General features: G+C 38.8%; 1 protein-coding gene across 1 annotated transcript in view; it reads right to left on the reverse strand.

The window, feature by feature from the left end:
* Positions 1-21,367, reverse strand: part of LOC118582553 (fibroblast activation protein alpha) — a 76,337-nt gene extending 54,970 nt beyond the window's left edge. The window contains exons 1-5 of the mRNA XM_036185513.1: positions 21,240-21,367; positions 20,829-20,913; positions 2,675-2,773; positions 1,686-1,780; positions 740-814 (exon numbers count right to left, since the gene is read on the reverse strand). Coding sequence (XP_036041406.1) covers positions 740-814; positions 1,686-1,780; positions 2,675-2,773; positions 20,829-20,913; positions 21,240-21,245 — 360 coding nt within the window. The 5' untranslated portion in view covers positions 21,246-21,367. The remainder of the gene's footprint in view (positions 1-739; positions 815-1,685; positions 1,781-2,674; positions 2,774-20,828; positions 20,914-21,239) is intronic.
* Between the last annotated feature and the right edge of the window lie 523 nt (positions 21,368-21,890).

Raw genomic sequence — 21,890 nt, forward strand, 5'->3', positions numbered from 1 at the left:
GATCTGAAAAGGGTAGTCAAAGTAAAAGTTTCTTCCTTCCTTCCTTCCTTCCTTCCTTCCTTCCTTCCTTCCTTCCTTCCTTCCTTTCTTATCAAAAGATCTCAAAAGAACTACTAGAATTTTAGTTTGAAAGTAAATTGCCTTATGCTTTGTCACATATGGAGAGGAGAAATGAGATAACCGTCATCATCTATCTACCACTTATTCATTCAGGAAGAGAAAATTAAGTACTAGTAACACTAAAGGATTAGACTTTCAAATACACAAAATCTGAGCCCTCCTCTACAGCATATTGACTGCATACTCCTGTGTTGATATACAACTTCGTGTGCTTATGTATGGAATAGCAGTATAGTTTTGTGAGATTAAACCATACAAGAATAAACTAATATGTTATGATGACAAAGACTTCTAGAGATACCAGAATAATTATTCCCTTTCTGATGGATATTAGTATGCCCAAATGACATTTTCTTACCTCAGGAAAAATTGTTTTCTGCTACTTGATAATCAGATAACAAGACTTAAAAAAAATGTCAAATTATAAATTATTGTGTATGTTTTAGCTGTGCTTTATGGATTCACTGATTTCTTACATGTTTACTGAGAGATATAGACTCCTACTGGTCCTCTCGTAGTTTCCATTAAATTTTCTTACTTTAATACACTAACCTGTATGTTAACAGAAGAAATAATTATCTATATATACGCATATGTATCAAAATTAAGTAGCTAATACCTTTGAATAATCACTTTCTAGATATGCAAATTGCCGATCAGGTGACAAACTGTAATCTGTAGCATTCACACTTTTCTGAAATTATAAAGAAGTTGGTTAGAATATAGAAAAAATTACCTGTCATAAACTTTTTTATTCTAAAGGAATATCATATCATTAATATACTCACATACAATTTGAATGCAATTAAAAAAAAATGGATGCTATACCTAGTACAAATGAGGGAATTTACTAGACACTATGGGAAGATTTAATATAAAAAAAACCCACAGCAATTTCAAAAGCATATAATATTAAATCTTACAGATGAGTGGCAGTACAAATTAGGAAGTTACAAAAGTGATTCAATATAACATTGCAAAAGCATTAAGGGGAGAGTGCTGGAGTTGAAATGAGAGGGTAATCAGTTACACAGACTACAAGGATGTCCTTGGAGCTCAGTTTGAAAGACTAGAAGGTCTTTGAGGGTAGAGATGGAGAAGGCTTGAAATCCCAGGAGGAAAGAACAGCATGAACCAAACATCATAGTTACCATTCCTTGAACATCTATTCTCTGTTAAACAATGTCCTAAGCACATTTCACCATTTTTTGGTTTAATTTTTATATTAACCTAAAGATGTAGCATTGCCCTCTCTTTACAGTAGAAAAACTGAGGGATAGCAGCTGGGGTGGTGTGGTAACGTATCCAACATTTCACCTTTGTGAAAGGACTTGAATTTCAGTTCACTTGATACTAGGTTCCTAATTCATATCTTACACCATATTACTTACACAGCAGGAAAGGACACTATGGGATAGAGCAGGGGAGGAGGGCAGTGGTTCAGTGTGTCTAGAAAGCACTGGAGTGGGTTGTATCTAGATCACCACTAAGAATTTGAATGTGGTCCTGAATCAGCAGGGTGCTCGCGAAGGTTTCTGAGGGAATCAAACAATGCTGATACATACCATGGTGCTATTACTCAAAATGACAGAGGATTCTTTTGTTTCAATATTATAAATCACTATGTTATCATCTGCAGATTGATGAAGATATTCCTGTGCTTTAAACACAAAAGAAAGCAAAACATAAAATGACTGCTCTTAAAGAAATTATTTACAACAAAAGCCCGCCTCCGCTCCACAGACACACCTTGCTTTCCTCCCTCCCAGCACATACAAGCTATAGATGAAAGGGACGGAACTATGCTCTTTCTGCATCTCCTAAAGATGGCACATTTGCCAGCAGTCCTTCTTCTAACTGATTCAGGGTGCTCAGAGTGAAATGTCATCTTCTCTGAGCTACAATCAGGACAACCTAGTTTAAAATGGTGAGTTTCTTTTGTAATAATGATAATAAATTTTATTTGGGCTTTGTTTTAATTTACTGTAACAGATACTTTACATGAATTTTCTAAAGAGAGGAGTGTCAATGATCTACCTTGGTAAATGACCCTTTATATACACAAGTATAATGCCATCTGTTTAACCTTACTGTTTCTTTGGTTAGACCTCTTTGACCATGCTGTAATCATAAAAACTAGGAATATCAATTCTATAACCCTTAAAGGTCTATTTCTGTCAGGGAGGGAGCTGGCTTCCTCTTAGATTATATAGATTAATGATAGACTCTCCCTTTGGGTAACATTCTCATGATTCCTCCTAATTAGGGACCCGTTTCCTACTCCCAGAAGCAATGTCATTCACTGGCAATATTCCGACACAACATTCCTAACTTCTGCTTTCCTTCTAAGATTCAGGGTAGCTTCATAAAAATTGTGCAAGCCCGGGGAATGAATGGTGGTGCAAAATGTTCCCTTAATATTCTGAATAATCCGTCTCTGTTAGTTTCTATTGGTGAGCAGTAGCTCTGGCTATTATAAAAGAGCCTTGGCACAGACAACAAAAATGAATATATATTTTACAAACTCCCAGAAGATAAGAAATGATCTGTTTACCTGAAATCCAGTTTGGGAAAAATGTTTTATATGAGAACGTTCCATTTAAAATATCCTTCAGAGTGAGAGCTCTCCTTGTGTCTCTTTCAGGGTTGTGGACTTAGTGGGAGGAAGAAACATATTATTAGAAACAAGGTTAACAGCCCGACTAAATTCTAAACTTGTCCTTCATCTGTTCTTTCTCAGGTATGGATAGGCTCTGCCATTGCAAAGTGCCTGTTTCGCTCCTACATAGTATGTTTGTTGACAGGCAACCCAGGCTTAGGGAGTACTCTGGTAGCCTGGGAGGGATAGTCGGGGGTTGTGCAGAGGAAACTGAAGATTTCAGGGCAGCTGGGACACTATCTTCCAGCAGTAAAAATAAAACCTGTCAAGGACTTCTAGGAAGGCAGGTGAAGTTCCAACAACTTCAGACCTCAGAGAACCAAGTCTAAAAGCCCACCTCTGAAGCAGGGCTGAACTTCCCACAGCCTTCTCTGTACTCCACCACACTTCCTCACTTGCAAAGCCTGGCTTGGTTTCCCATTCATTTTTCAATGATGCGTTTTAGAATTTCACTTGGATGAGTGAGATCAGCCAGAATTCTTACCCTCTGAAATCCTAAGAAGGGCCATAGTGACTACAGACAATTTTCTTACCCCTGATATATACTTTTACAAAAAGGAACTGGACCAGGAGTACTACATTAGGTATCTTAAAAATTCATGTAAATTCATGGAAAAGCCAACCTCACACAGCTCACAAACCACATATAAATTTCTTCTACATGCAAATCCTTCTAAGCAGATGTATTTTTTTTTTAAAAAACATGTCTTTATTTCCTCAGAAGCTCATTAGACAGCCCCAGGTCTGACAGGTTAAGCTAGATGGGTGATAAGGCAACACCCGCCCAATATTCCTTCATGGCCCTGCTTCCGGCTCTCACTCCCTCCCACCTGCTCCTTCTCCAGGCCGCCACTTAGAACCTCAAAGTTACAGGAAAGCCCAATACCTCAAAATAGCATTTATGAGTCTGGCATTCACCCAGGTGAAAATAAAGCTGTTAAAGATGAGAACCATAATATTATCCTTCTGCTAACAGTCTTGCATAGCTTGCCACGACGCTCATTATAAAGATAAAAATTCTAAACTTGGACTACAGGTCCCGGCAGGTCTAGGACAGCCTCTCCTGCCAGCCAGTCTTTCCTGCTCCTCCCTTCTTACGCTCTTGATGCCAAACATGCTGGGCTTTACTTCTAGCCCGTAAACACCTCGATAGGTCACTTTTCTGTGGCTGTGGTAAACTGCTCTGACCAAGCCCATTTAAGGAGGAATATTTAGTGTCATTGTTCCAGAGGGATAGGAGTCCATCGTGGCAAGAAGGGATGTGTTAACAATTTACAGGCATGGCCACAAGAGCAGGGGGCAGATACCCTACTTTTTAAAATGAAAGCATGGAGAAGAGAGGCCAAACTAGAAGTGGCATGAGGCTTTCATCTCAAAGCCTACCCCTAGTGACATACTTCCTCCAGCAAGGCCACCCATCTGGGGACCGCAGGTTCAAATGCAGGAGACTATGAAGAACTGTTCTCATTGAAATCAGCACAGTGCCCCTGTCTCTTCACAGGGCTTCTGTACCTCTTTCCATTCTCCTTCTATGCCTCATGGTTTCTGGTTAGGCTTCAATGCTTAGTTTGAGTTTTCTACTTCTGAGTAGACCCTTCTTGACCCTCTCCTTCAAGTCACATTTCCTTGTCACAATTCCAAAGCATATGGCATTTTATTTTAGAGAAGTTATCTTTGAAATTATATGTGCGTTTGTGTGACGATTTTATTAATGGTTCTCTAAGCGCTACTATACGATGCAACTCAAGTGGTTGCCATAAGTCTAGAGACCCTGCCTTATTTTGATTGCCACCACCATTTTTGTGTCTAAGTATACAGAGACATTTAATAGTGAGTGCTTATTGAATTACATTGAATGAATGTACACATGAAATGAAGAATGATTAAAGGCATGTAAGTATGAGTGGGTGGGTATGTATTCTTCCATTAATTTTTTATATTGCTTTGGTGGATCTCTGGAACCCTGGTTTGCTCATCTAAAATACACAGGATCTGGTACATGATACTGACAATCCTATTCAGTCATACTAGACTACATTTGGAACTGTGGGGCTCAGTCTGCTTTATTTACCTTAAAAATAACATGCACACCTGCCCTATAATGACAGCTAAGTTGTTAATTGGACAGTAATATTCTAGGCTATTTTAACCTATTCCTACTGATGTGCATATGGTCCACACATTTGATTATGACCACAGGCTTGCTTACTGTGGTGGTTTAAAAGAAAAAATGCTCCTTAAAAGGCTCAAGTATTTGAATACTTGGTCCTCAGCTGCTGCTCCTGTTTTAGAGACTACAGATCAGCCAGGATGCGGACCCTTGTGGAAGAAGGTACTCTATTGGGGAGGCATTACAAGTTTACAGCTTCACCCTGCTTCCAATTTCAGTTCCTCCTCCACTTCCTGTATATGGATGCATGTGACTAGTCAGATGTTGAGCATCCTGCTGTATCCCTCTCTTCTGTACTACTTCGAAACAGGATGTCTCTCTAAAACTGAAGCTAAGGTGTCCACCAAAAAGGTCCAGCAACCCTCTTGTCCCCACTCTCTACAACTCTACTCCTGTCTCCACTCTACAACACTGGGTCACACACACACACACACACACACACACACACACAAATACACACACACATACACACACACACACACAGGATTATACTCAGCATTTTTTTTTTTTTAATGTGAAACTTGAGGATTTGAGCTCAGGTCTCCATGATCATACAGCAAGTGCTCTTACCTGCTGAACTATCTTTTCAGCCCAGAAGTATTCTTTAAAGACCCTCCCTGTGTGTGTGTGTGTGTGTGTGTGTGTGTGTGTGTGTGTGTAGATACACATGCACACAAGTGGAAGTCAGAAGTTAATGCTGGTGTTTCCCTTTATTCTCTGTGTTATTTAGTGAGAAAATGATTCTCAGGGAACTTGGAGCTTGCTGCTCTGACTAGGCTGACTGTCAAGTCCTTCACGTGGGTGCTTGGGAACCAGACTTGGTCCTCATCTTTGTAAAGTCATTTATAAATGATTTATATCAATGTTTCCCAAGTAGATTGATCCTTGAACATTTTTGTTTGTGTTATTGTTGAATATGAACTAAATCACAGTTTTATCATTGCAGAAGTAGCTGAGGCTATTATGCAAACAGTGAAAGCACACTTTTATTCTAACTTATCAAAATCCATCAATTACTCTTGGAATGCTTTGGCTATTATGTAGCTCCTTAACTAGTATGTTGCAGTTACTGTTGTAAATAAAATTAGTACCAATATTGCACATATGGCCAATTTTTCAAATTATTTTAAAAACCTAGTCATTTTCTCATGTATATGATTATTGGTCACCTGGTATTTATTGGATTTCTCAGGAAGATGACCAGGGTTTGCTATATTCTTTTGCAATCTTCAAATTACACAATGCAGAACGATTATGCTTGATAGAATATTTCATATGATCTCCTAGTTAGTCACTTATTTATATGGGCACACAGTGGTTACAAATGCCAACAATCTATTTAGAGAAGCTAGCATATGTCATATTATGGATCAAAATACCAGTAAAGTATTTAAATAGTATTAATTATATTACTTGTTGCCATAATGAGAATAGTACTTACCTCTAACCAATCATGATGCACAACATATGTATACAGATAAAAGAAAAGTCTCATAACACAGACTGAGATAGGAAGATCATTCCTAACTTCATGGTACCTTTGTAGACTAGAGGCATGGGAAGTGTAGCTATGTTGTTATTAAGCTAGGCACAGGTACATCCCTTCCTGGTAGAACAGGGAGCATTTAAATTGGATTTCCTTTTTCTGCTGGAATTTACCAAGCATCTGTAACTCGGGGGATGCTGCATCTCTATGTGAGGATGTTGTGTCAAATTACATAAGAGCGAGAATAAAACCACCAAAATTGTGAGTGTAACGCCGGGTCACTACACCATCCATTGACATTTGTCACCTCACACATCCTTGGTGGAGTTGTGCTACCACACCACTTCAGTATTGAACATGCATTTTTTCATGTCTGGTTAAGAGTTCCATAAGGCATAGAGCTCCAATCATGAAGACAGAAGTCATGTTTGATTTTTATTACTAACAGGTGCCCTACAAAAAAGCAGAAACACAAGGAATAGCTTGTATTGGAAAAAAAAAAAAACAACAACTAAGTTTACAGATACTGTGTTACCTTGTTTTGATAATTCTCCCTCAAAGATATACTCAGCCTTATTTTTTATGCTCTAGTCTGTATTGTAATTATATATATATATATATATATATATATATATATATATATATATATGTAATATATACATATATATGATCTTTCACTTATGTGTGCCTTCATTTAAATATTTACTCAAATTTGGTCCTTGAAGTCATGTGAAATGCTACTTACAAAATAGATTTCTATGCCAGGTGGCACAGGTCTATGATCCTAGCTATTCTGGAGGCTGAGGTAAGAGAATTGAAAGCTCAAGGCCTGTCTAGGCTACTGAATTTGTTCAGCCTAGGTGACTTGGTGAGACACTGTGTCTAAATAGAAACATAAAATGTAAAGGGCCATGGATGTAACTCAGAGGCTGAGCTCTTACCTAACATGAACAATGTACTGAGTTCACGCATCAGTACTGCAATACACAAAGAAATTGGTTTCTAAAGCCCAGCATGGCCACTTCCACCTGTCATCCCAGTATCAGGAAGGCTTAGTAATTTTTATAAAACTGTGCCAAGCCTGGGCTACAAAGTGAGTTCCAGGCCAGCTAGAGTTAGTATGGAACCTTGACCTCAAGCTCTACTATGGAACTATAGTAATAAAAACAGCTTGGTTTTGGCATAAAAAGCAACATGTGGACCAATGGAATTGAACTGAAGACCCTGACATTAATTCACACACCTATGAACACATGACTTTTGACAAAGAAGCCACAACTGTACAATGGAAAAAAGAAAGCATCTTCAACAAATGGTGTGGATAACTGCATATCAACATGTAGAAGATTGCAGATAGATCCATATCTATCACCCTGCACAAAACTCAAGTCCAAGTGGGTCATAGACCTCAACATAAATACAGTTACACTGAACTTGATAGAAGAGAAAGTAGGAAGTAAACTTGAACACAGGAGACTACTTCCTAAATATAACACCAGTAGCACAGACACTGAGAACAACAATTAATAAATGGGACCTTTGAAACTGAGAGGTTTCTTTAAGGCAAAGGACACCATAAATAAGACAAAACAACAGCCTACAGAATGGGAAAAGATCTTCACCAACTCCACATCTGACAGAGGGCTAATATCCAGAATATATAAAGAACTCAAGAAACTAGACATCAAAATACCTAACATCCAATTAAAAATGGACTACAGAGCTAAACAGAGAATTCTGAACAAAAAAAAAAAAAAAAAAATCTGAAATGGCCGAAAGACATTTAACGAATTGCTCAGCATCCTTAGCCATCAGGGAAATGCAAATCAAAATGACTCTGAGATACCATCTTACACCTGTCAAAATTATTTAGATGAAAAACACTGATGACAGCTTATGTTAGAAAGGATGTGGAGCAAGGGGAACACTCCTTTACTGTTGGTGGGAGTGCAAACTTGTACAGCCACTTTGGAAATCAGTATGGTGGTTTCTCAGAAAATTGGGAATCAATCTACCTCAGGGCCCAGCTATTCCACTTTTGGGCATATACCCAAGGCATGCTCAATCATACCATAAAGATACATGCTCAACTATGTTCATAGCAGCATTATTTGTAGTAGCTAGATGCCCCTCAGCTGAAGAATGGATAAAGAAAATGTGGTACACATACACAATGGAGTACTACTCAGCAGTAAAAAAAAAATGACATCATGAAATTTGCAGGCAAATGGATGGAACTAGAAAATATCATCCTCAGTGAGGTAAACCAAACTCAGAAAGACAAACATGGTATGTACTCACTCATAAGTGGACACTAGATGTAAAGCAAAGGATAACCAGACTGCAACCCACAGCTCCAGCAAAGCTAGCCAACAAGGATGACCCTAAGAGGGACACGTGGATTGCCCTGGGAAAGGGAAATAGATGAGATCTCCATGAGCAAACTGGGGGTGAGGGGGCCAATAGAGGGTAAGGAATGGGGGATGAGAACATAAGGGAATGAGAGGGTTGAGCTAAGACAGAGACAGAGTGGGAAAGCAAGGAAAGAGATACTATGATAGAGGGAGACGTCACGGTAATAGGGATAACTGGGGTGCTAGGACAGTTCCCTGGAATCCACAAGGATGACCCCACCTTAGACTACTAACAATAGTGAAGAGGGTACCAGAACTGGCCTGTGCTTGTAATCAGATTGGTGAATACCCTGTCAACATAGAGCCTCCATCCAGTAACTGATGGAAGCAGATGCAAAGATCCACAACCACGCACCAGGCTGAGCTCCAGGAGTCCAGTCAAAGAGAGAGAAGAGGGATTCTATGAGCAAGGGGTATCAAGATCATGATGGGGAAATGAACAGAGACAACCAAACCAAACTAGTGGGAACTCATGAACTATGGACCAATAGCTGTGGAGACTCCATGGGACTGGACTAGGCCCTCTGCATAGGTGAGACAGTTGGTTAGAATGACCTGCTCAAGGGGCCTCCTGGCAATGGGATCAGGATCTATCCGTGGTACAGGAGCTTGCTTTGTGGAACCCAGTGCCTATGGTGGGACACCTTGTACAGCCTTGGTGCAGGGGACTTGGACTTGCCTCAACTTAATGTACCAGGCTCTCTGCTGACTCCCCATGGGAGACTTTGCCTTGGAGGAGGTGGGAATGGGGGGGGGGGGGGGTGGGGGGTCCTTGGGGAATGGGGGGAGGGAAAGGAGAGGGATCTGTGATTGGTATGTAAAAAGAGTAGAAAATTTCTTAGTAATAAAGAAAAGACAAAGATTGTAGCAGCCTGGCTACAAAGTGAGTTCCAGGCCAGCTTGAGTTATTGTGGAACCCCAAAATTAAATAAACAAATAAATAAATAGATAGATAGATAGAAAGAAAGAAAGAAAGATAGATAGATAGATAGATAGATAGATAAGCAAGTAAACCCAAAAAAACCAAAGCAAGCAAGCCAACACAATTTTAAAACAGATTCTTAATTTTTCTCAAATTCAACCTCACTTGAAGCAGAGTCTCTGGCTGAGGTCTGGTAGCTGATACATTTCCCCATGCTTCTGGATGATTCTTCCTCCTTCACTGAATCTGTTCTGTTCAGTGTATCCCTTCACCCATCATTAGATCTTCTTCTTGAGTATAAATTCCTGAAAGATTGTAAGGCTGTACAGCAATTTTCACATTGTGGAGATTAGCCACCACCACACTAAGCAGTGAGCATGGCTCTCAGGATGTGTGGGTGGTCACTTTCAATGTTTATGCTCCTGGACAATTATTCTGTGCATCACTTGCAGTGGGTCTTCCTTCAGGTATACTCACTTAGGGACCCCAAAGAAATGGTGGAAAGGCAAGTTGACTGATTCTGCTCTTGGTCAGATTTTACAAGCATTCTGGTCATTGTTTGATTGTGGAGTGTGTGTGTGTGTGTGTGTGTGTGTGTGTGTGTGTGTGTGTGTATAAAAAGGTATGAAAATAATAAAACATACTAAACAAATTTGAATTATTCCATTAAAATATTTCACCATTCAAATTCTTAGATGAATAAATGGATTTCCTAATCATTTTTCGAACAATGATTGATGCTAGAATATAATCATTGGGTGATTTTAGAACGATGGCTTTATATTTGTGGTCCCAAACTCTGAAGGCTTAAAAGAAATCATAACTGTCAAAGCATATTTGTCTGCTCCACACAACTGACACTTGCCCATTTAACACTTCATCCTTGGCTGTGCCCTTAAATTCAATTTGGCCCATCTTTAGCATAGTTACTCATACGGCACTTAAATGCCCTAATTAGCCATGCTTTAATTATTTGAGTTTTCAACATATTAAGTAAAGCTGAAAGTTAGCTCAATTATTTATTCAAGAAATTACAGCTCTTGAAATGATTCACAAGAAGTAATGAGCCTCTGTATTCCTAATTCTTTCTGAAAACGTGTCTTTATGAGGCTGTGTCTGCCATTTAATTGACTAGTCCTAAAAGATTGAGAGTGTGTATCAGAGTAGAAACATCCAGTGATCATGCTCACATTTGTCAGGAAGCACATGAAGAGGGTGCCATCTTAAGTGGGCACACAATGACAGGCAGGTCTTTTTGTTCTTATTTCTGTGAATGTGTTGAGATTGATGCCATAAGGCCACTCCACGGAAGACAGATGGCCCCAGAATACTGTTTCCATCCTCCTGCTGGCTTTGCAAAGAGCCTACCTAAGAGGATCCCCATTCTAGTCAGCAGATTGGGTCCTGCTTCTTTCCAGAGGAAGTCCAAAGGAAGAAGTGCAGGAAATATCAGGGTGAAAAGTATACTTTAAGCTGCTTAAAATCAAATATGAGGCAAGACCTACAAGTTTAGGGGGGGAAGGGTCGAAGTAATAAATTTCTGTCAGCAACAGCATACCTTACAGTTTACTGAGGTCTTATATGTTGGAAGCACTCTCACGCATGCACCTACTAAGTTCTCACAGTGCTCTTCTGAGGTGTGTACTGTAGTGAACACCATAGAAGCACACTTGCCATAAAACAACAATACATATAAAAATCAGAACAAGAGCCAAACAGCATATGAGAGAAAGAGAGAGAGAGAGAGAGAGAGAGAGATATTACACTCTAAAACATAGATGCAAAGAAAATGAAGAGATCTAAGCTGACTTCCAGCAGAGAGATTCCTGGCTTAGAGCACTTACTGTGTGGCTACAGAGGGCAGTAGCTCATCTCAGAAGGTAGCAACATACTGAATAATAAGTCACTCAAAGGAAGTGTCAAGTTTTTCCATAGTAGGTTTTCTAAGATCACAGGACATGGTCAATATCATGCACAAGGCATGTGAGCACCATTTGGGGCTTTATAAACGTGAAACCCATCCTTGTCTATTTAAGACTCAATCTCCTATGGCCACACATCTTCTAACTCCTGTTTGAAACTGTAAGGTAACACATTTATTGGTACTGCATATGACTTGACAAAAAGCCACTTCCTGAAGTCATTTCATCCTTTCAGGATCATTTTTGGGGACCCACCTCCAGGACCAGTGCCACTCTCAAACCCCACTTCTATACATTCTAGACCTCTCTGTGTAACTTAACATCTTCATTTGTACTTCAGAATCAGTATGGCTAGAGGTGTGGCTCAATAGTGGAATAGTTAACACACATACACACATATACACAGAGAGATAGATGGGGTAGAAGGAGGAGAAGAAGAGAAAATAACAAAAAAGAAAGGAAAGAAAGAATAAATAAAATGAAACAATTCCCATGCTCTTTATCCAGATTCTGCTCCATAAATGGCACGACCTGCCCTCCACACATTCTTCCACTGAAATGATTGGGAAAGATCATCAACCTCCCTCTTCCCCTTAGTCTTTGTTCAGCAGCCAGACCTGAAAGCTCGTCTACTCCATCTCTTTCAACTCTGGCTGTTTTTCTCCATTTCCTCTGCATGCCACGTTACAGCAGATGAGTCATTTCCCTTTCTGGCATTTCATTGTGGTTTCAGTTTGCAGGTTTCTAATGATGAATGACGTTGAGCACCATCTGCAAGCTTACTAGCACTTGTGAACTTTCTTTGTGTGTCCTTCAGACAGACTGTTGATCCATGTATTTCGCTCCTTACTGTGAGCTGTTACAGGTCTTTACAGACGTGTATCACTTGCTTGTTGGATACACTCTTTACTAATATGTCTTCCCATTTTGTAAACACTCTTCACTTTTGTGATGTTATTCTAGGCACCTTAAAATTGTTAATTTTGAAAAGTTTCATTTTACCTATTTTGTCTTTTGTGGTTTGTACTTTTGGTCATAGTTTAGAAATTATCCACCCAAGGACCTAGAGATTTTTCCCTGGGCTTGAAAGTTTGAATACGTTGATGTTTTATCTGGGTCTTTGGCCCAATCTGAATTAATTTTTTCAGAATGTGAGGGCAGAGTCCATTCTTTTGATAGGTACATCTGATCGCTCCAGCTGAAGTTGCTGTTAATATTTTCCTCTACTGATTTGTCAAGGTAACTATAAAAGTTAATTAACCATTATTGCAAAACTTTCTTTCTTTTAGAGAAAATCCTTTAACTATTTTGTGTGTGTGTGTGTGTGTGTGTGTGTGTGAGAGAGAGAGAGAGAGAGAGAGAGAGAAAGAGAGAGAGAGAGAGAGAGAGAGAGAGAGAAAGAGAGAGACAGAGACAGAGGGGGAGAGGCAGAATTTCTCTTGTTGTCTGTTCTGCAGTGAGATATTTGGCCAGCGTGTGCTCAGTTGATCCCCCTGTATCCTTGTGGGAGTGCTGGGATTATAGATAAATACCACTACACCCTATTTCTTACATGGGATCCTGCACCAGGGTACCAAACGCAGGTTGTCAGGATGAACTGCATGATAGGAGGTTCTACCCACTGAGCCACCACTACATCGTAAAGCCTTATTCTGCACCACCTTATTCTATAGTTCCATATATCCTCTCTTCTGCTAGTAGTACAGCATCCTGACTGCATGGCTTTCCTAGTAATTTCTGAACTACAAGACCCTCTGGTTTACTTTTCAATAATGTTCAGCTATTTTATAGGCTTGAGGATCAACTTATCAATTTCTGTTAAAACTATGTAGAATATAAATTGTATTCAATGCATCTATGTATTTAGAGATTTTTTGCTATGTAAAAATATTGTCTTCTGATTATTGAACTGGGATAGCTTTCCATTTAATTATATCTTCTTTCCAGATTTTTCACTGCTAATATATATATATATATATTATGATGGTTAGCCACGGTTGTCAAATTTGATTGATCTAGAATGAACTTAAAAAAATCCCTTTGGGCATATCTGTGAGGGTGTTTATTGGAAGGATTAACTGAGATGGGAAAATCTTCCCCTAGAATAGCCAGCAGTGCCCTCTAGGGTGCTCTTTTTTTTTTTTTGGTTTTTGGAGACAGGGTTTCTCGGTGTAGCTCTGCGCCTTTCCTGGAACTTGCTTTGTAGACCAGGCTGGCCTTGAACTCACAGAAATCTGCCTGGCTCTGCCTCCCAAGTGCTGAGATTAAAGGCGTGTGCCACTACCGCCTGGCTTAGAGTCCTCTAAATAAAAGGAAGTCTGAGGGAAAAGCAACTCTCCATTTTGCCTGCCCACTTCTACTCCTTGCTAGTGAATTCATCTACTATACTGCTATCATCATCATCCTTTGCTGTCATTGAACTCAGCTTCGCCAGCCTTCTAACATGGGCTGAAAACTAGCAGTTCTACAGAAAATCAGATTGGGAGTGCTGCCACATCCAGCTTTGTGAACTCAACAGCTATCAAAATCTCAGCCTCTGCCCAACAAAGAGAGCTGTTGCTGGACTATTAAGACTGTGTCATGTGAACATAAATCCCCTTCATAAACATATCTTTCATCTGTTGAGTCTGAGTTTGGTTTCTTGTTCTGGGTTTTGAGAGTGGGTGCCCCACATGGCTAGCATGGAACTGGCTAAGTAGACCAGGCTAGCTTCAAGCTCACAGCTATTCTTCTGCCTCTGTATTTCCAGTGCTACGATGGCATCATGAAAATAGTCAAGTTTTTCTCAAATCCTTTCTCAGTACTTCTTTTAGCGATGATGTGGGTTTTGTTCTTTTCTTTTTTTTCATTTAAGGTTTATTATATTCATTTAAAAATGTTAAAAGCAACCTTATAGTCTTGGGAGAAAGCCCACGATTCTGATGCACAATCTTTAAAAATATCACTGAATTTGATTTACTATAATATTTTGTTTTGAATTTTAAAATTTATAGTCATAAAGTATATTGGTCTACATTTTCTCTTTCTTTTTGTCTTCTTTTGTTTGCTTGTTTTAATATCAGACAACAGTGGCCTCTAGCGTGAGTTGGGAAGTTCTCTCTCTCTCTCTCTCTCTCTCTCTCTCTCTCTCTCTCTCTTGAAGCCATCTGGGATTTGGGGGAGAGTTTTATAAGTGCTAACTCAGTCTTTTTCTTTCAGGATTTCTGAGATAGGGTCACATCTTACAGCACAGGCAGGTATTGAACTTCAAACTCATGACTGGGACCCTCTGGTCTGCGTACTGGGATTGTACACATGATACAACACATGAACTCTCACTCAGTCTCTTTAGAATTGTAGTTTTATTCCAGTTTTCTATTTCTGACTTGTGAGTTTTGATATCTAAAACTGTTGGAGGAACTTGTCTTATCTAACTTGCCCGGGGTGCTTGTTTGTTTGTTTTCGGTGGCCTTTGGCCAGGCAGGTCGTTTTGACCTGTTCCTTTTGAAAGTACTTGGCACATTGATTTTTCTGCCAAATATAAAATCACAGTTTGCACATATTCAATTCAGATCTTAATGCTATTCTTGTAATTGTTAACAGGAATAAAGGTGAATAAAGATTATGAGTTACTCCATTTTGCTATACCATTTCAATCAGTTTGCAAGGATATAAAAATAAGCAATATGCTCTTTCCTTTGAGTATAATAGGTGTCAAGGAAAAGAGAGACTTTTGTATGAGATTGGCTGCTCTGTAAAGAAACTCTTTCACTTTATACCTACTGTGTTGATTACTGCCGTTACTTCCAGTTGGATCTTGTATGGTTTTGAAAAAGAAATCAGGCTTGCTTTTCCAAATCCTCAACTTGAACTTTAGAACCTGTTTTGGTTTTTCTCAGGGTATGCCTCTGGTTCAACGTCCCTGTAGAAGGTGTGTAGCACAATGTTCTTTGGAAATCTGAGACAGATAAACTTCTTTGGATTACAGGATTATCAGAAAGCTTTTGACTATTTTTGTAATTATTGAGAATTTGGCAATATTCAAAGGGAGTTAGTTTGTTAAAATTAATTTTCTAGTTTGGAGTAACAATCACAGAAATATAATCTACACATGTGATCTGCTTATTTTCCACCCAGAAGTGCTTTTATGCCCATGACCTTTTTGGTTCCTTCCCTCAACCTTTCAGAATTCCCACATATTCCCTTTAAAATAACAGTGAATAAATAAGTTTAAAACTTTTCAGAAATATTAGAGAGTTTGTTTCATAGTTGTAAATGTTAATACTGGGCAAATCTTAAAACCATATTCTCATCTCATTTCAAAATAATTTCATTTCACAAAATTTATTTTTACAAAAAGTAATTGCTGAGTTATGTTATAGTTACCAGAATAATAACTATTTCTGCCTAACCTAAGCATTGAAATGATTTTTTCTTATTAGATGGTGTTAATCACTGTTCTATTTAAATTAGTTATAAATTAAAAAACCTAAAATATACTGTATAAGGTATAAGTAGCTATTATTAATGAGTGTTAACAAATGTTAATAATGATGTGTGCTTATATGATATCATTCTCTATGTGTAGTTATGTTTTCTTTGCTAATCACTGAAATAGTTCTGGAGTCATGGCTCTTCCTGGTTTCATGACCTTTCTAAAAACATTCCTGAGCCAGAGGCCTTGTCCTTGATCTCAGCCCATAGTGAGGGCTTGTCATGAGCTTTTACCCTTCTTGTCCTATATTCCTAGTTCAAAATCATCTCGAAGAAAGTGTTATTGGTCACTCTTTTTATCTTGTAATGGGTGGACTTGTGTCCCCTAAAAAGTGACAAATTGAGGGCTAGTGAGATGACTCATCATATAAAGGTGCTTGCCTCCAAGTCTGATGACCTGAGTTGTGTTGTGTTATGGGATCGACATCATGAAAGAAGAGAATCACAGCCTAAAAGCTGCACTCTGAACTTCACATTGGCACACACACACACACACACACACACACACACACACACACACAAATAAATAAAAACATATAAATATGTAAAAAATTGTAAAGGTTACAAGTTGAAGGGCAACCCCAATGTGATTGCATTTAGAAATTAAAGATGTAATTAAAGATAAACAACATCGTAGTGGCAGGGCTCTAACCTGGGCAGATTGGTGTCATCATAAGAAGAGGAAGCAACACCAGAGACATCCATACATAAGGGAGAGTAAGGATACAATAGTCTGCAAGTCAAAGGATGTCTGGAGAAAGGAGCAAGTTGGCACCTTGGTCTCTAACTTCCAGACCCCAGAAATGTGAGAAAATAAAATTCTGCTTAAGTGCTCCTGGCGGCCAGAGCAGACTACTTCCAGTACATGAGGGCTGGGGAGTTGCTTTAACAAATACTTAACCCCAAGACTTCATTTCTTATGGCTAATCTGATTTTAAAATTGACATCCAATACAAATTTCTATAAAACATATTAGGTTAAATCAACAGCAATACCAATGGAGGAAAGAGTGTAAAGGCAGGTAAGAGGATGTTTGGGGTCCTAGGCCAAAGCAACAGTGTCCCCTTCCCTCAGAACCGACAGAGTCATGCTTCAAAGAACCTGTGATTCCCACACAGTGTGACTCCCTCTGCTTTCTCTCACTCAGCTTTATACCCCTAATTCCCTTTATCTTTCTACATTTTTTTTTTCATTTTAGGACTGTGACACACACAAAAGTTTTTAAAATATTTGTTGTTTTAGTACAAACAGGTGGACTATAGAAGCAAGGATGATATTCGGGGACAAAGGTTCCTACTATCAGAATTAAGTAGAAACTTTCTAAAAAGTTAAATACATCAAACAGAAAAGTCTATGAATCATCTTTTATCACATATATATGCCCATATTAGAATGGAAGAGAAAAGAGTTGTAGACACATTTTTTCCCCGTATATAGCACATGCTATAAATTTTTAAATAAAAAAAAAAAATCATAGATGGGATGGTGAGATGGCCCAGCAGTTAAAGGTGATTATTGCCAAGCCTGAAGACCTGAGTTTGGTCTCAGGAACTCATAGGGTAGAAGAAGAGATTCAACTCACACAAGTTGTCCTCTGACAACCATACAAACAAGCCCACACAAATACACACAAGGATGCACATGTAAAATAAATAAATGTCAAAAATCACAGCTAACATGAATTGAGTGCTTGTGTATCACCACATGGAGTAATGTACTATCCAAAGAACTGGAGGAGGAAAGGATGAAATTCAGAAGATATAAATTATGACTCAAGGAAGACTACAGAGATTAAAGAATTCTAAGACCTTTGCAACTTTCTAATTCTGGTTTTAGTTTTTGTCATATTTATAAATGTCTTGAAACAAGAAAGTCTGTGTGGTGGTGGTCATCAGCCTAGATAAAGAGAAACTGAGGAGCTCTGTGCTGACTTTTCCTTGGCGGCATTGCCACAGTGGGTGGGAAGAAATCCTCCAGAGAGAGAATAAATGGAGATAGGATAAAAAGGAGAGTGAAATGAAGATCCAGAAGGATCCCGCCAAGGATCACATGGGACTGCAGGGTAGAAATGCGTGTTTGTTTCCAGTTTGGACTAAAATTAAAATGAAATCTTTGAGGAGTTTCAGAAAGAGCTGTAACATAGTTGTTTTTCATGTGTAACTGAGCTAAACAGAGCACACTCATTCACTACCACATTTCTACTTATTCCTATGACCTGCTCTTTGCTCTTTCCTCCAAAACCCTTTGAAGCTGGAAGCCGGTCCTTTGTGGACATCTGCCCTGAAAGGACATCAGCCCCTTTTGTCCTGACGCTATTTTTTTCTCTTCCATTTGTGGAGAGTGAGAGAAATCTTCTTCTGTAGTGGAGGTGACGGCCATGTGTTTTGAGGTGTGCAGAGTGAAGAAGTATTCCATGTTTGCCTAAGGGAAAACTGAGACTACTGAACGTTGTAACCTCCACAATAGTACAGTGATGGGGGGTGCTTTGGGGACCTAGTGCATTAGTGTGTAAATAAAGGAATGGATGGCTAGTTCTTGACTTCTGCTACAGTGTCCCGCAGTGCCTGGACTAGGAACCAGAGGTCCAGAAGACAAATGTGTGCTGGTGGCAGTTCGATGAAGTGGGTGTAGAGACCTATGTCGCTTTTAGTTCTCTTTCCTCTTCCCTTCCTGCTTTCTCCTGATTTCCCACCTCAAATTCTATTCTCTCAGGCACTGGAGAAATGTGAGCTAGAGTGAGACCTGATACATGGTGAAGGTGTGGGGCATGAGAAAAAATAAGGAGGGTCAAGAGGAGGAGGTCATCCCACCAGACCCTGCTGAAGAGGTGAGGAACAATTAGTCTCATGGAGAAAGTATTCAGGTGACATTCTGAGAAGTTCTTTAGTATAAAAAGACAATGATGTTATACACCAAAGAGTAGTTCTAAGCACTTTTTACTTCACCATTAGAACTAAATGAGTGCTAAAATTTTATCTTGAAGTTAATTTGATTATTCCACAATAACAGGAAATTACTTAGAGAATTATCTTTTCCATTGAAAATAGAAATCTGTGTTATAAAAAAAAACACAGGACTTTTATGTTATATATAGTTTATAACATATTTTTGAGTATGCTATTCATAAAAAACTTGGAAAGAAGATAAAGATTGGGATTATATGTAATTACACAAATGTCTATATCTATAAATGTAAGTATAGACCCAAATATCTATCCTTATATGCTATGTGCATTGGATAAATATGCTTCTCATTGGAAATACATTTCAAAGCCCAAAGTTCAACACTTGTGGACATGAAAGGTGGTCTCAACAAAGTCCATATACTTTTATTCTAAAAACTGTTAATTTTTGAGGGATCAGATTATCCATTTCAAGCTCTGGTGAGTGCAAAATTCAGAGGATAATTTTTAGTAGATTGGATTAAACGGGTCAGAGACCTAGCCCAGCACTCAATAGCTCTGGGTTGAAAGAAATGTGTCCTCTAAAACATTGAGGTGATAGTCTGGCTCAAAATAAATTTGAACTTGAACTTATTTTGAAAAAAATGATAATAATGGCATACATTTTAATAGCCCAGGAAAAATCTTGTGCTGTGGGAAGTGGAAATGAAAGCTAAATATTAAAATGTCGACACAAGAACCCTGCCTTTATCAGGTTCTTCTGTATTTGCTTTCTTATTCTGTGAAAGTCCCACGAACATTTTGAACTCTTCGATTTTTGTGTGTTTTCATTTTAAAAGCAACAGATAATTCAGGACTCATGTGCTCTTCAGCTGAAGGTGTGTCATTAACCCCCTTAGTGTCAGTTCACTTTTAGCCACAACTCTTATCCTGATCCTACAGTACAGGATCTGTTGTTGTTGTATCATATTTCTGCTTTAGAAGCTCAAGTTGCTATTCATAAGAATTTTCATAATAAGGAAGGGTTCATTATCCATTAATGATATTAAAATTGAAACCAGTTTCAAAATCAGTGTGTAATGTCTTTCAGGTCTCAGTCAAATGCCATCTCTGCCAGCCCAAGTCTTTCTACACACACACACACACACACACACACACACACACACACACACACACACACACACCAAACCAGTTTATCTTGATAATGCTTGCTTAACTACACCAAGCCTCCTCACTTAATTGCTAATTGCTACCACATATAGAACAAGAATTTTACTTTTCCTATATGGCTATTCCTGAGATTTCTATTCTGAAAGTCTTCCTTAAATTTTTGGAAGCACTATTTAGTGATTTCAAAGCCTCCGTAGGTTCCTTTTTTAACTTTTCTATTCTTACTCATTATTTTTACTTGCCACTAGGCAAATCTAGTAATAGAAAACAATGCAAGTTAAAAATATTGTCTTGAAAGGCCTATCAAAGCTTGTCTTCTGCGTGTATTTTTGGGGGTGGTGGGAGTGATGCAGAATAGCTCCTAGGTTTTTCTGTTGCTGAAATAACACTGTAAATCTCTTCCTACCCTTAACTCTTCAGTATTTCTGGTCTTGCACATAACACAACTGTGAACTTATACGTCTTCTTAGAAATAACAGGCTTCCTTTGGAAAATAAGCACTTAGGAAATGTTCACCCATTTGAGTTCACACATTGGTGCGTTTTCCAGGCTACACTAGGCAGACTGAGTGAATCAGGAAATTTCTTACCTCTTGAGGGCCGCAAGACAATGCATATCACCAGTAACGCAAGCGCAGCCAAGGTGGCAACTCCAAAGACAGTTTTCAGCCATGTCTACACAGAGTACAGAGAAGTAGACACGGGCTTAGTTCCTACTGAAAAATGGTAAGATTTCTATCCAGACCTAGCTTCTGCTTCTCCTTCCCTACAAAGCTTGTGATTGTGTTCCACTGATCTGGCGGTAATTGCTGGAACCCTTCCAGTCCTGCTAAAACAAATGTTTCTACAGTATATTTAGACTCACTTTCCAATCCTAACACACACCAGGAAGCGGAACTCACACACAAATCCTCACCTTCTCTAAACAATAGAAAACTCGGACAATCCTCAGCCCGTGCTGCCTCGACTTTGTGGTAATCCCCGAGACCACACGCACTAACCTTCATTTTTCCAGATGTTTTTCAAAGTTAGCTGATTCTCACTGCACAGCGTGGGTCACTGCATCTGTAAAAACTGTTGAAAAGAAGCAAGTCTGCCTTCCAGTTGGAAGCTGAAGTCGGGACGTGAGGTTTTTTTTTTTTTTTTTTTTTTTTTTTTTTTTTTTTTTTTTTTTCCCTTTCCATGGACTTTTGACTACTGTGCCAAATTTCGAAAGATTTCTGTAAAATTAGAAACAGATTTTGGGGGCGTTCTTGGCCTTTCAATGAACTATGAGTGGCTCAAGGGAGGCTTTATAGCCCTCCCATCCTTGTAAATTCAATGCTAACATCTGCTTATGTTGTCATACAGAGGTTGTTTTATTTCACTTTTTTTTTTTTTTTTTTGGTGTTCAGATTTGTGTTTCATTTTCTCCTAAAAATCACTTGAGTCACTTTGGTAACAATCTTTTCTATACTCCTCCCATTTGCAGCTGAAAGGAGGAATTTAAAATAAAGAAACTTTCTGATACGTGCATCATACATATCTAATTTTTAGGAAGGGAAGAACATGGAGCCAAATACGGCTTTGTGAGAAGTACATGGTGTAACCGCACACTTTTCTCCTAGGAGCCTGTGAGGTGCAGCAGACAGAAATGTTTTTCTTTCAGCACA

The sequence above is a fragment of the Onychomys torridus genome, chromosome 4, assembly GCF_903995425.1.
Source record: "Onychomys torridus chromosome 4, mOncTor1.1, whole genome shotgun sequence".
Lineage (NCBI taxonomy): Eukaryota > Metazoa > Chordata > Mammalia > Rodentia > Cricetidae > Onychomys > Onychomys torridus.